Source organism: Fringilla coelebs (assembly GCF_963513975.1).
Source record: "Fringilla coelebs genome assembly, chromosome: 12".
NCBI lineage: Eukaryota > Metazoa > Chordata > Aves > Passeriformes > Fringillidae > Fringilla > Fringilla coelebs.
Window position 1 is genome coordinate 22,227,165 of NC_140038.1, and position 12,728 is coordinate 22,239,892.

The 12,728-nt window shown below is 47.0% G+C and overlaps 1 protein-coding gene across 6 annotated transcripts in view; it reads left to right on the forward strand.

The window, feature by feature from the left end:
* The window catches only part of PPIP5K1 (diphosphoinositol pentakisphosphate kinase 1), a 42,882-nt gene that overhangs the window by 16,440 nt on the left and 13,714 nt on the right, over nt 1–12,728 (forward strand). For 4 of the 6 annotated variants that reach the window (XM_084213476.1, XM_084213477.1, XM_084213478.1 and 1 more), the window contains exons 19-27: nt 185–326; nt 969–1,192; nt 2,083–2,210; nt 2,697–2,811; nt 4,193–4,300; nt 5,529–5,645; nt 5,935–6,099; nt 7,206–7,296; nt 12,244–12,366. In XM_084213476.1, coding sequence (XP_084069602.1) covers nt 185–326; nt 969–1,192; nt 2,083–2,210; nt 2,697–2,811; nt 4,193–4,300; nt 5,529–5,645; nt 5,935–6,099; nt 7,206–7,296; nt 12,244–12,366 — 1,213 coding nt within the window. The remainder of the gene's footprint in view (nt 1–184; nt 327–968; nt 1,193–2,082; nt 2,211–2,696; nt 2,812–4,192; nt 4,301–5,528; nt 5,646–5,934; nt 6,100–7,205; nt 7,297–12,243; nt 12,367–12,728) is intronic. The other 2 variants (XM_084213479.1, XM_084213481.1) reach the window with 1 other exon arrangement.

Consider the following 12,728-nt stretch of genomic DNA (forward strand, 5'->3'; position numbering starts at 1 on the left):
GAGTTTGATCCCGAGGAAGATTTTAAGACATGCCTGACTACTCCTAGGAGTAGGCCAGCTTACTCTGCTCAGCTGGGAGCACAGCTTTTGTCCCACGTCAGAAAGCAGTATGGCTGCAAAAGACAGACATTTTGCATTCCCCATTTGTGAAGACTTGCTAATGTCTGCTGGAATCTTCTTTCAGCTAGCGCCTACAGGCAGTGCTTCTCTGCTCAACTCCATGACCTTTATCCAGAATCCAGTTGAGGTCTGTAACCAGGTGTTCACCCTGATTGAGAATCTCACGTCCCAGATACGAAAACGTCTGGAAGACCCAAAATCTGCAGGTGAGCAACAGAACTGGAAAGGGTCTGGAAGAGATTAATTGATTACATCTTCAGAGCTCCCAAACACCACTAGGGCTTATGTTTGTCGGTAGCAAAGAAACTGTAAAGTGTAATTCTGTATGTGCTATTGATGTGGGGCTCCACTTTCAATTACTGTTAAAGAGAGCTGTAATGTAAAGGAAATAATATGTGCATCTTGGTTTAGAGTAAATGTAAACAGCAGCAGTATAGCCTGGAGAGCTATGCCTGTGTTTTGTCAGGCCTTTTCTGGAGACTGTAAACAGCAAGTTTTTCAGTCACAATTTGCTCATCTCAACTTTCCTTGTAACAGTGCAGAAGTTTGTTACAGAGGCATCTTGAGGGCCTGCCATGGGATCTATGGCAGACCTAAGCAACTAGGCAAACGCTTTCACTTTTCTCAAGCATTTCAGAAGTAGCCTGTTGCTGCAGGTTAAAACTCCTACAACAGTTCCAGTGGCTTTTCCAGACTAGGATTCCTGTGGGCAACACAAGAATTGGAGCCCTTTCATGCTGGGAGACGTCAGTCACAGCTGCCACTTGAAATCTCTGCTGCAATACCCAGGGTTCTGTGATTCTGTGGTGCTAGGATGTGAATGCTGTTTGCTGTTCTCTGCTACTTAGACCTGCAGCTGTACCACAGTGAGACTTTGGAACTGATGCTGCAGCGCTGGAGTAAGCTGGAGCGAGATTTCCGCATGAAGAATGGGCGCTATGACATCAGCAAGATCCCTGATATCTACGACTGCATCAAGTACGATGTACAGCACAACTGTGCGCTGAAGCTGGAAGGCACAACTGAACTCTTCAAGCTCTCCAAAGCCCTGGCAGATGTGATTATACCCCAGGTACAGCCCGTATGACAATGCCCGTGGCACCAATTTCTGAGCCTTTGCCTTTGTGTTTTGTCTCAATTGTCTTGCACATTAACTGCCAAGGCAGCCTATCACAGTAGGGTGTTTCTCAGATCTGTCTCAGTGTTTGTATAAGACCAAAACCATTTATGACTTGAAATGTGGCAGGGCTGGGCTTCTGGTTGGGGATTCTGGCAGGGTCAGAGTAATGAGCAGCTGATGCAGCAGCTTTTCCATGTTTGCTGTAGAGCATCACAGCACAGCTCCAAGCTGTGTGTGTGTGCTACAGCAACATTCCATCCTCTCCACATGTAGGGTTGTGGAAGTGAAGGGAGATTTCGGTGTTAAAGTTCTGACAAGTTTGTTATTCTTGTCAAACTAGGACTTGTTCAGTTTCCAATGTTGAGTTGCTTCTGACAAAGTTTAATTTATATGGGGTGAGTTTCTACCAGCAAGGTCCAGCTGCCCCTGTAGAGCAGAAGTGGTCTAAACTTTTTCAGCGTTGCAGGTGATGTGCAGTCTGGCTGTTTTCAACGTAGCACTGCAGTTTTTATCTTTGCCAATAGCAGTTCTTGCTTGATGCTCTTGCTAGCTCAGGGTGTAAGTTTGCATGTCATGAGATCTGAGATTCACTCATCGTCCTTGCACCTCTCAGCTGTTGAAGGATACTGATAGTCATGTCCAGACATAACTGGGGAAGAGTCTCAGTCCTCTGTTACCCCCTGCAATATGTGGGGAAAAAAAGTGAAAAGTGTTGAGTGATGTTTCTCTTCTGGTCCTTGCTTAACCAGTGGTGCCTGCGGACTGAGCTGTTGAAGTTGCCTTTTATGTGAGGATGTGGCAAAGAACCAGGGCTCAGGGTATCTGTTGTTTTGTTCCTGCAGGAATATGGGATTAATAAGGAGGAGAAACTGGAGATTGCTATTGGCTTTTGTCTTCCTCTCATTAAAAAGATCCAGCTGGACCTACAGAGAACTCATGAAGATGAGTCTGTCAACAAACTACATCCATTGTAAGGCTTGTGATGCATGCTGCTGGCAGTGGGGAGGGCAGCTGTGGAGCAGGGGTAGTTCCCATGGCAGAAGAGTGTACTGTTGTGGAAGGAAGTACTGAGCTACACTGAAGGACCCTCCAGGAGGAAGGCATGCTGGTGCTCCCAGAACTAGAAGGCAGATGGAGAAGGCACATTGAGATTGCGTACCAGAGGCACAGGGCCACAAAGGCTTGTACCCATTGTAGCTGGATGGTGATGCCTTATCCAGGCATTTCCCTGCACAGGGCCAGTGTAGAGAGATGAGCTACCTGCTGTGTGTCTCCATTAGGATTCCACAAAACTTGTTGCTCGTGTGCCCAGTGCTCTCATTGTTTGTTCTGTCCTGCTGCCTTTGACATTTCTCAGTGTGGGGTTGTGTCATTCCATTACGTGTACAGAAATGCTAATGTGTGATAGACAGCAGTTCATTGGCAGGTGAGTAACTGTGGGCTGATTTTGGTTCAGGTACTCCAGAGGAGTTCTGTCCCCGGGTCGCCACGTTCGCACTCGGCTGTACTTCACCAGTGAGAGCCACGTGCACTCCCTGCTCAGTATCTTCCGCTACGGGGGGCTTCTGGATGTAAGTGTCCCAGCAATGCTCACACAGTAAGCCTCCCTACTTTTTTCCAGTAGCCTTTTCCAAGGTGGACAGTGTATGTTTGTAGGTTGCCCCTTAAGCCAGCTCTGCCACGAATGCTGTGCATCAGTGGCATCTGGCCAGCTCTGGCTCTGCTGTGTTTGCATGCTGCAGCTTCCTGCCTTTCTGGCATGTAGGGGGATTGTTCTTCCTCAGTGCCTCCCTTGCTTGCACAGAGACATGTTTTCTCCAAGATCTGTCCTGCTAGTTTCAGGTGAGCAGACCACTTACTTGTCTAGGAGAAGAGCAGTATGAGGCATGAGGATGAGCGAATTTTTTCCTTCCTGCTTCCTTCAACCCTTTATTTTAAGAGCTTGGTCCTGTATTTATAGTCTTTATATCAATTCTAAGTCAGTAAAATCAGTTTTCTTACAGAGGAAGCAACTTGAGGTTGCAAATTCACAAGATGTGCTCTCTACCAGAGAGGCAGATGACACATTTTTAGGGATTAATCCATCCAGCTCACCCTTCACTTGCTCTCTCTTCACTTGCTTCCTAAATGAACTGGTATGCAGACCCTGAGAAAAGTTTTGCTTTAAAGAGGCTCTCTGATTTACCTTCCCATTTTTAAGCATGGTCTGAAATGCCTTGAGAGTTTGGGCTTGCTTAACAGGTATGGTTTCCGGTGTCTGTGGCAGTTTAGCGTATCTGTAGACAGTGATCAGAAAAGTGCCTCTAAATCACTCACTGAACAAGATGCCCCCTTTTCCCTGACTCAGGTGCCCAAGGATGCTGTGTTGCCAACACAGGGATATTGGGCCGCACCTGGGTTCTTTGTAATGGAGGGTTCAGTTCATGTCCATCAAGGTGGGGATTCGCTCCACAGCATCACGGGTGGCCCTTCAGGTGTGCCCATTTCCTGGCAGTGCTGGGAGGCAGTCAGGGGTGGGCTGCCCTGCTCTGCGGAGCCCAGGGCTTCAGCCTGTCTCCACGTTTTTCATTCAGCGTCAGGTAACAGCATTTCACGTGGTCCCTTAGTGAGCACAGGTTCATCCCTTGTGCTCGTTTCTCTAGTTTGAGAGTGGCTGTGTTTGGGAACCTGCTGTGGGCTCTGCTTGTCTCCAGTCAGCGTGGCACAGCAGCTTGCAACTCACATCTGCACGTGGGTGGCTTGGGCAGCTGTAGCATTCCTCTGTGCAGATGCTCCTGACTGCAAGCACCCCACCACATTGCAAGGTCATTTCTTTATGCAAGTTAAGCAAGGTGCTTTGGTTCTGACAATGTTACCTTGTGGAGAGATGAACTCTCTCAGTCCCATTTCACTGAATGCTGCAAGGTGTCTGCTGTTGCTTATCCCATGCGACTGTTTGTGTGTATATATCAGGAAAACAAAGACCAGCAGTGGAAGAGAGCCATGGACTATTTGAGTGCTATCTCAGAGCTGAACTACATGACCCAGATTGTTATCATGCTCTACGAGGACAACAACAAGGTGAGGGATAGAGCAGTAGGATGCAATGCTTCCTGCCCCATTGCAAGGCACAGTCCTCAGAGATGAGTTCAGTTGGAAGTCTGTAACTTGAGCTCTTGCTGCTTGTGGACAAAGACGGATGGATCATTAACACAACTGCTAGTTCTTAGTTTATGTGGGAGGCAGTGACCCAGTTAATGCTTGTTACATGTAAGCAGAAAGAGCAGTAATACCCAACTTATGTAATTAATACTGACTATTTTAAAGCATTTCCTAGTGCAAAATTATTTGCTGGTTTTAAGTATTAATTGCAAGTGAGCAGTAGGAAAAAAGAAATAAAATTGAGTGACATTTGATTTGCGTTTTTGAAATATATATAGAAAATATCCACAAATTACACATTCATAAACTATTTTTTATTCTGAAAGTGTGCTGATACAGTTAAGAAAGTGTAAACTGGTATCTTCAGGAAGTAAAGAGAATCATTTAATAAACAGCTAGAATGTGGGAGCTGAGGGTGCTGGCTGTAAGTAGGTTTGCCACCCCACTGCATGTCCTGATCATCAGACCTTGTGACTTGGGTCTGTGCTGCAGGAGGTTGTAGTGGTGAGGGGAGCAGCCCCTTACCCTACACCTTACAGAGTTAGAGCCTTGTATTCACAGAGCTGGTGTGAGCTTCTAATGTTAGAAGTGATGCTTGTCAAAAAATATGTGACTAGAACTCTCACGAGTGGTGTGGATGTGTCAGTCAGTCAGGATGGGTTTATACCATTAGTGCCAGATATTGTAAAAACTCTGGCTTGCTTTAAAAAAGGTTAATGAAAAATTATTATTAGAGACAGTTGCTTAAATCTTGGACCAGCCCAACTGAAGGTCCAGGGGGGACGCATTCTCCCCCTGTCCTGGCATGTGCTGGGTTTGCAGCAGGAGTGGGTCAGAAGGAGCTGGGGTTTAGGGGGTTGTGTGTGTATATATATAAATAGAGTCTGATTCTGTTAAACTTCTCTGTGGCTGTTGTCTCAAAATAGCAGCAGTCAGAGTGCCTCAGCTGGGTGCTGATCAGGGCTGTCCTTTTGGATGGGACAAACCTGGAGCCGTTGTGTTCGTGCTTGTTGCCCCTGCTTTCCCTCCAAAGGCTGGGTCTGGGATGCGTGCTGGCCAGCCCATCGGGGTGGGACCTTGGCCTGGGCTGATGGTAGGATTAACTGGGTTTGCTTCTTTACCTGTTCCCTGTGACGTGTGTTCACAGGACCCCTCTTCAGAGGAGCGTTTCCACGTGGAGCTGCACTTCAGCCCTGGCGTCAAAGGCTGCGAGGAGGACAGGAACATACCCACAGGGTTTGGCTTTCGGCCGGCCTCAGCAGAGGTAAGGGGACACCTGGGCGGGAGCTGCCAGCCCCAGGGGACACTTGGGCACTGTCCTGCTCTGTCTGGCCCTGCTGCAGAAGCTTCCTTGCTGGTGGTGTGCACAGGGAGCTGGCAGGTTGTGTCTGTGTCCCGTTTGGGTTCGTCAGGGTGGCTGCTGGGACTGTGAGTGCCTCCTGAGCTTGGCACAGCAGGAGATGTGTGTCTTGGCACAGCCTGGAGCTGGTGTGGGGCAGCATGGGCAAAGGCCACGTGCCTGTAGACACGAGTGGAGGGTTTCCTTCTGGCAGAACGAGGACAAGAAGGCAGACCAAGGCAGCCTAGAGGACCTGTCGAACGAGAAGGGCAGCGATGAGGCCGACCGTGCTCGGCAGAAGTCCCCGCAGCCCTCGGAGCCAGTCAGCATCCAGCGAAGGTCACCGCTGGTCAGGAGCCGGAAAACGGGATCCATGGAGGTAACCCTGCCCTTGCGGCCCTTCCTTGTTCTTGCAAAGGCCTTTTGCTTGGCTTTGACTTCCTGGCATTTCTTTTAACATGCCAGAGTCTGAGTTTATTCTGGGAAAGGATTGCAGGAGGCAAAGAGGGATGTTGTGGAAGGCAGACCTCTGAAACCCTTCCTCATTGAGGAAGGACAGGAACACAGGCCAGAGGAACTGATGAAGAAGAGCAAGTAAGGAAATGCCTGAGAAACACAAGCATTATTTGGATTACATGCTCTATAGAGGCACTGGTGTAGCCAGTATGAGATTACATGCAACCTCAGCACCTAGCTATGATGACATCTTGCCTTCTGTTGGGCTCCGGTCTTTGCCTTTCACAGAGGCAGCTCCATGTTTCACATTCCTCCGTCCCATCTAAGATCTCATGCTGATCAGAGGTCCCTGCTCACTGGATGGATTCATCCAGGATGTTTAAGCTATCAGGATGTTTAAGCTTAGAACTGTCCCATTCACTGATTTGGTGAAGTAACAAAATTAATTTTACTGTTCTAACATCTCTCATTCCAGGCTGTTCTGTGTCACAAGGCCAGTGTCACAGTCAGCAGGTGACTGTTATCTTCAGAGTACTCTGGAATTGTCCCTCCTTTCAGAGGGATTTCACAGGCATTTTTGCCATCAGTTTTCTGAACCAGAAAACAGCAGAGTTAATGTTAGCTGTGTTCCATTGCTGTATGTTTCTCACAATGTCACCTCTGCGCGCGGCACTCAGAGGCTCTTTGTGATAGGCACATCTAAGTTAAAGGGGATATGATTTCCTTCTGCTAAAGAAGGGAGGCTGTGTCCCAGAGATCTCAGGAAGAGTCTTGGGAGAAAAGATGACCACTACATGAGTCCTGTCATATTTTACAGATTTCCATTGTTCCACAATCCAAGAAAATCTTGAAATTACAATTGAGCATTCATTATCACAATCATAGCATATGACTACCTTTGTGCTTCTTGAAAATGGTGATTTTAAGGAAGAGATACACATTTCTTTACCTTCAATTGATGTTTAAATTCTTTGATAGCAGTGGGTAACTTGGAGCATGGTGCTGATTATTTACACTGTGTCTTTGCAGGTGCTGTCTGAATCTTCTTCTAAATCAGGAGGTTATCGCCTCTTCAGCACTTATTCCAGGCAGTCTTCTGAGATGAAGCAAAGTGGATTAGGTACTGTACCTGACCTGTAACCAGCCTACTTGCTTGTAACTCTATTTCCATGGGCATTAGTCTATGTCTCCACATACACATCTGGCTCGAGTTCCTTGTACGCCTCTGTGTGTTTCGTGTCTTCTCTCAGTGTTACTGTTGAGACCACTGTAGAGACTGTCTTAGTACCTTTTGTGTACAAACTTCTTCAGCTGCTAGCAGCACAAGATGGACTTTTCATCCTTTCCAGTACGGGAGCAACAGGGCAAACTGCCTGTCTGCAGGCTTGCCTCTGCTTCTCTGCTGCTATCGTTTGTTACGTTTCTCAGCTTTGTAGGAAGAGATGATTTTGGGTGAGAGCTAGTGTGCTTCCTGTTCCACAAAAGATCAGTTTATATGCAAAGCTGTTCCGATCTGTTGTATGGAACGGTTGTGTCACATACAGAATGTTTGATAGCTCTCTAATCGAGCTGAAGTCCTTGGTCAGCCATTCTTCCCGTGGGAGCCAGTGGAAGAGAATATTTCAGGGCATTTGACAGTCTCTGTCCCTGATTTTTCCATTCCATGTCATCCTAACCTAAACTATGTCTGAACAGTTGAAATTCTTCCTGAAATATTTCTGCTAAAGCAAGATCTATTTTGAAACTGGAAAAGCTGTCTTTGCTCTCATGAACTTCAGAGATGGCTGTGCAACCTGTGTCTTGAAGAGAGGAGGTGATAATGCCCAAGTCATGCCCGCTTTCTTTTTCTTTAAACCATCTTAGCATTGTAGCATGGCTGCAGACTTGCAGCAGTTCTGAATCATCAATCTGTTATATGGACAACCTGCAGCTAAGAGACTTCTGAAAGGCCTGCTCCTTTCTTTGCCACTTTTGAATGAGCAGCTTCTTTGGAATCTAATTCTTACCAAGGAAAGAGAATTTTCTTCTGAGTGGTTAGAAGGTATTCCTGGAGTCTGACAGCTAAGAGGCGTCCAGCCAGCTGGAAAAATCTAAATAGGAATGGCTGATGTAAATTATTTTCATAAAGGGACAGTATCCTTGGCCATGGTAATTTTTGAATGTGTTATTTCACTTATCTCTGGCTTTCCCAGTGCCACTGTGAGATTCAGTGAGCTGTGACAAACTGCCATGCTTAGGCTTGAAGAAACCTGTGGCTGTTTTGTGAGTCCATTTGAATGAATATGGGAGTTTCTGAAATGGCCCATAGTCAAGGAGGTGCATCTGCCTGGAGAATTACTGAGTACATCAAATGATATTGCAAACTGGTTTTGCTGTTTGAATGTGCGACTGCCAGAAGGCCTGGGCTCTGGAAAGCAGATATTACAGCCCTTGGACTACAGCCTTTTCCAGGTTTTAGAGGAATGTCTGTTTTGGCAAGAGAAGATCACTGCTTTTCTACACCTTTGTACAGTACTACTTTTCCTTCACAAATCTGAAATACGACCCTAGCAGGTTTAATTTCAGAATCTTGCTTCATGTGCCCTGCTGGGAACTTGTGCTGGTTGCTCTTCCACCTGTGAAGCTCTGCAGGGACAAAACCTTGAGTAGGAGCTGATAGATCTGATCTGTGACATAGACCTCTAGCCCAGCCATGGTTCTCCTCTGTAGAGTCTTGCAGGTACAGAAGAATTGAGCAGGAAGGACCTGTCGTACCACACCAGCTTGCACAACAGTTGGTGATTAGGATATCTGTGTTTCTGTGAGTTTTTTTTTCACCTGAGGCCTCCTATGAAGAATCATGCCCCTTTACCTGTACAAGTCAAGCTCTTCAAGGAATCTTCCTGATTCCTTTCCTGCTTGTTTTTTAGAAATCTAATTTCTTGCCCCTTTATGATTTGAAATGTGTTCTCTCTCTAAGAGATAATACAGAACTGTGGAAGCTTGAACTTTGGCATTAATACTTGTCTCGGCAGCTGTGGGGGGGTTATGAGGGGGGTTCATTCAGGCACTACCTGCAGTTTCTGAGTTTTCTGAAGCTGAGCATACCTCCTGTTGCCTGACCTTGTCAGTCAGTGCCTGGCTGTCATTATCTCTGGAAAATGGAATATCTGTCCTGGTGTAACCTCATATGTGTAGACAGACAGGAACAGGGAGCACAGGAGAGCTCTTGCAATAGCTCTGCCCTGCTGTCCTGCCTTCCTGAATGGTGCCTCTACTGCAATTTAAAATTCCTCCTTTGAAAATTGGTGGCTGCAGCTTGCTTTGTCTGTGCTTTGGAGTGTGACAGGTTTTTCTAGGCAGCACCAAGTGCACTGCTGTGGATTGTTTGCCATAGTGAATGTGCTTCTGGCTTGAAAAGCCTAGGGATGTTTCAGTACCTTTCTTTGCTTACAAGAGCACTTCAAGATGGAGTAAAATCGCTGCTGGCTGTTTGAGCAGTAGAGGTGGTGCACTGCCAGTGGCACGAAGCCTTGTGCTGAGATTACCAGAGGGAAACCAAGAATGACTATTTTTAAACATCTGACGTACTGAATGAACATGTGACAATTAAGTGCACAGTAAATATCCAGCACATACAGTAATTTCTAGCAAGTGTTGCTACATTTAGATCCAAATGGCCATTGTGTTCTTTAGGGTGTGTGTGTGTGTGTGTGTGGGTGTGTGTGTGTGTGGTTGGTTACTTTGGGTCCAGCGGTCTTCTGGAGTTCACTGTAGACAATTGCTGTTGTCCATCAAGTCATCTTTGTAAATTCTTTTCTGGCTTAATGCCTCTGTCTGCAGCAGGAGAGCAGAAACACTGGGGTATCCTTAGCTTAATGATTAACAGCACAAGGTTGCTCAAGACATACAGTCCTAAATAGCTGATGTTCCATTTTTGTCTGCCAGTAAATGCATCTGTTGGGTGGTTTTTGTTGTTGTTTGTTTTTAAACCATGGAAGAGCTATTAGCAGCATCATCCTGTCTGATGTATGACAAAATTTCATTTTCATTCCAACAGATTCCAGTTCATGCTGAGTCAGCACTTTGTATCAATTTAAGGCATTAGGAGGAAATTTTCTAAGGTTTGTGTATCAGTGACCCTGCAGGCAAGAGTTCTTTGATGTGCAAGGGCACGTGTGTGCTGGTCTGTGCTGTGGAAAGCCACCAGCAGTGTCACAGTGCGGGAGCAGCTGCAGTTCAATGCTACAGGGACCCTTTTGGTCACCCCAGGAGCAGATGTCCTCAGCCCAGCCTGAGCTTATACAAGAACATTTTAATACTCATGATCTCTGTGTTTTCTCCAAAGAAGCTCTGGCTTAAGGATCTTTGCAGAAACAGAGCTGGGGTCCCCAAGAGCAATGAGTGGATGTGAAGCAGCAAAGTGTCCTCGCTCCAGAGAAGGCTGACGGCCTGCTAGGCTGCATCAGCTGGAGTGCCACTGCCCAGCTGAGGGTTTTGGCTCTTTCTGTTCACCTCTCATGAGTGCCTGGAGCTCTGCTGTCCTGCCCTGGGCTCCCTGGGGTGTGGAGGGTGTGTGTGTCAGGACTGTGAGCCTGCTGGGAGGCTGTGGAAATGGGTGGGAAGCCTGGAGTGCATGGTGTTGGAGGAGAAACTCAGAGCCCTGCTTGTTCAGACTGGAACTTGTGGGAACTGGAGACCTTGATGCTCTTTCACCACCTAAATGGGAGGTTGCAGAGGGAACAGAGACAGACTGTTCCCAAAGCCCTTTGATGGTTGATGGAGAACCAATGAACACAAGTTGCAGCACAAGAAGTTCCAATTAGCCAGGAGGATCAAATTTTTCACCCACTGTGAATGTGCCAGATGTTAGAGCAGGAGCACAGAGAGGTTGTGAAACTTATTTTTTGGAGGTATTGACAACTTGATTGGACAAACCCTAGCAAGGAGATCTGAGTTGGTCCTCCTGGGGTGCTGGGAATGAAGTTTCAGTCTCCTTCCAACCTAAATCATGCTATGATGCCATATTTTAGAATCAAGACCTGCTTCCAGGTAGGCAGGTTCTCTTTCACAGCAGTAACAGTTGCACTGTTCTGTGTTGCAGGTTTTTGCTGTGGCAGACCAGATCAATCTGCTTGTTTCTGGAAGCCCTTTGTATGTAGCAGTAATGTTGGTTTGAGCAGTCAGTACAGAATGCAGCAGCAAGACTCTTTGCAGAGAATTTACAGCCAATCAGTGGCTGTGTCTGGCCCATAATAGGGTTTTGTCTCAACTCACAGTTGCTTTCCTCAGTCAATTGAAAGAATCCTCTCTCAAATGCCTGGTGTTCACTAAATATCACAGGAAGTCAAGTCAGTCTTCAGAGCACTGTGCCTTGGAGAAGCAAAGCCAAAGCCCCAGGAATGAGGTTGCCTTCCAGCTTGCATGCCATGTTCCTTGACTCTGGGTAGGTACAGTTCCATGCTGTGTGCACGTCTGGTGCTTTGGAGGGCTCTTTGTGGGCCCACTGCTCCTGTGCTGGAGCAGGGAGACATGATGAGCAAAGTATGTCTGTGAAGGAGGAGCTTGTGAGAACAAGCCCTCTGGTCACGGGACTTTCTCTGCTTGTTTGACTGGAGATGGATCCACACTGGCTGATCCACAGATCAGATAGTTCTTTCCTCTCCTCAGTGTCCTGCACAAATAGGAGCTTTCCAAAGAGAAAGGGCAGAAGAGCAGAGCAATGAACCTCTGTGACATGAACATCAGTGGTTTGGTGTCCTGACTGTTCTGGCATCAGTGTGTAGCTTTGCTGGCTGAAAGGGGTGAAGGTGTTTCCCCTAGGTCAGGGCAAGAAAACCAAATGGAAGTAAACTTCTGGATGGAGTTAGGAACTTTCCTGGTGCTGCGGTTTGGGCTACCTGCTCTGCATTTGGCACTGTGGAGTTTAGAACGGAGAACACGGCCTCCCTGTGCTTCCAGGCATCATGTGTTTTTCCTGAAATTGCTTGTGAAGTGGCCAGTTCATCCTTCATCCTTTGACTAACCCTGCTTTTCTGTAGGTGCATGCAGTGGATATGTGTTACTAACACCTTCCCTGCCTTTCCAGGGTCACAGTGCACCGGGCTGTTTAGCACCACTGTGCTGGGAGGCTCCTCCAGTGCCCCCAACCTCCAGGACTACGCACGCAGCCATGGCAAAAAGTTTGCCAGCAGCCTGACATACAAAGACGGTATGTGTGTTCCCTGGCAGCAGGGTGGTACTCTGTGGACACTGGTGTCTCAGGATGTGCCTGTGGCACAGGCTTGGACTGCTGAAAACAGTGACAGCTGAATGTATTTATTCACCACATCTACAATGATAAATTTTACCATGTCCCAGGAAATCATGATCCTTGCTAGGACAGAAGGGACCTGACATTGTGAGAGGAGTTTTAGGCTGATGTGTGGTATTGCTGGGGTCTGATTTTGGTCTGATGTTTTAATAGTACTTGGCTGTTGTGAAGGGGAATTTATTGGTCCAGATATTAAATTGATTTGTCCTGGAAGGGAAATCCAGCTGATCACAACGTCTTGCTTACCTTGATCATCTTGC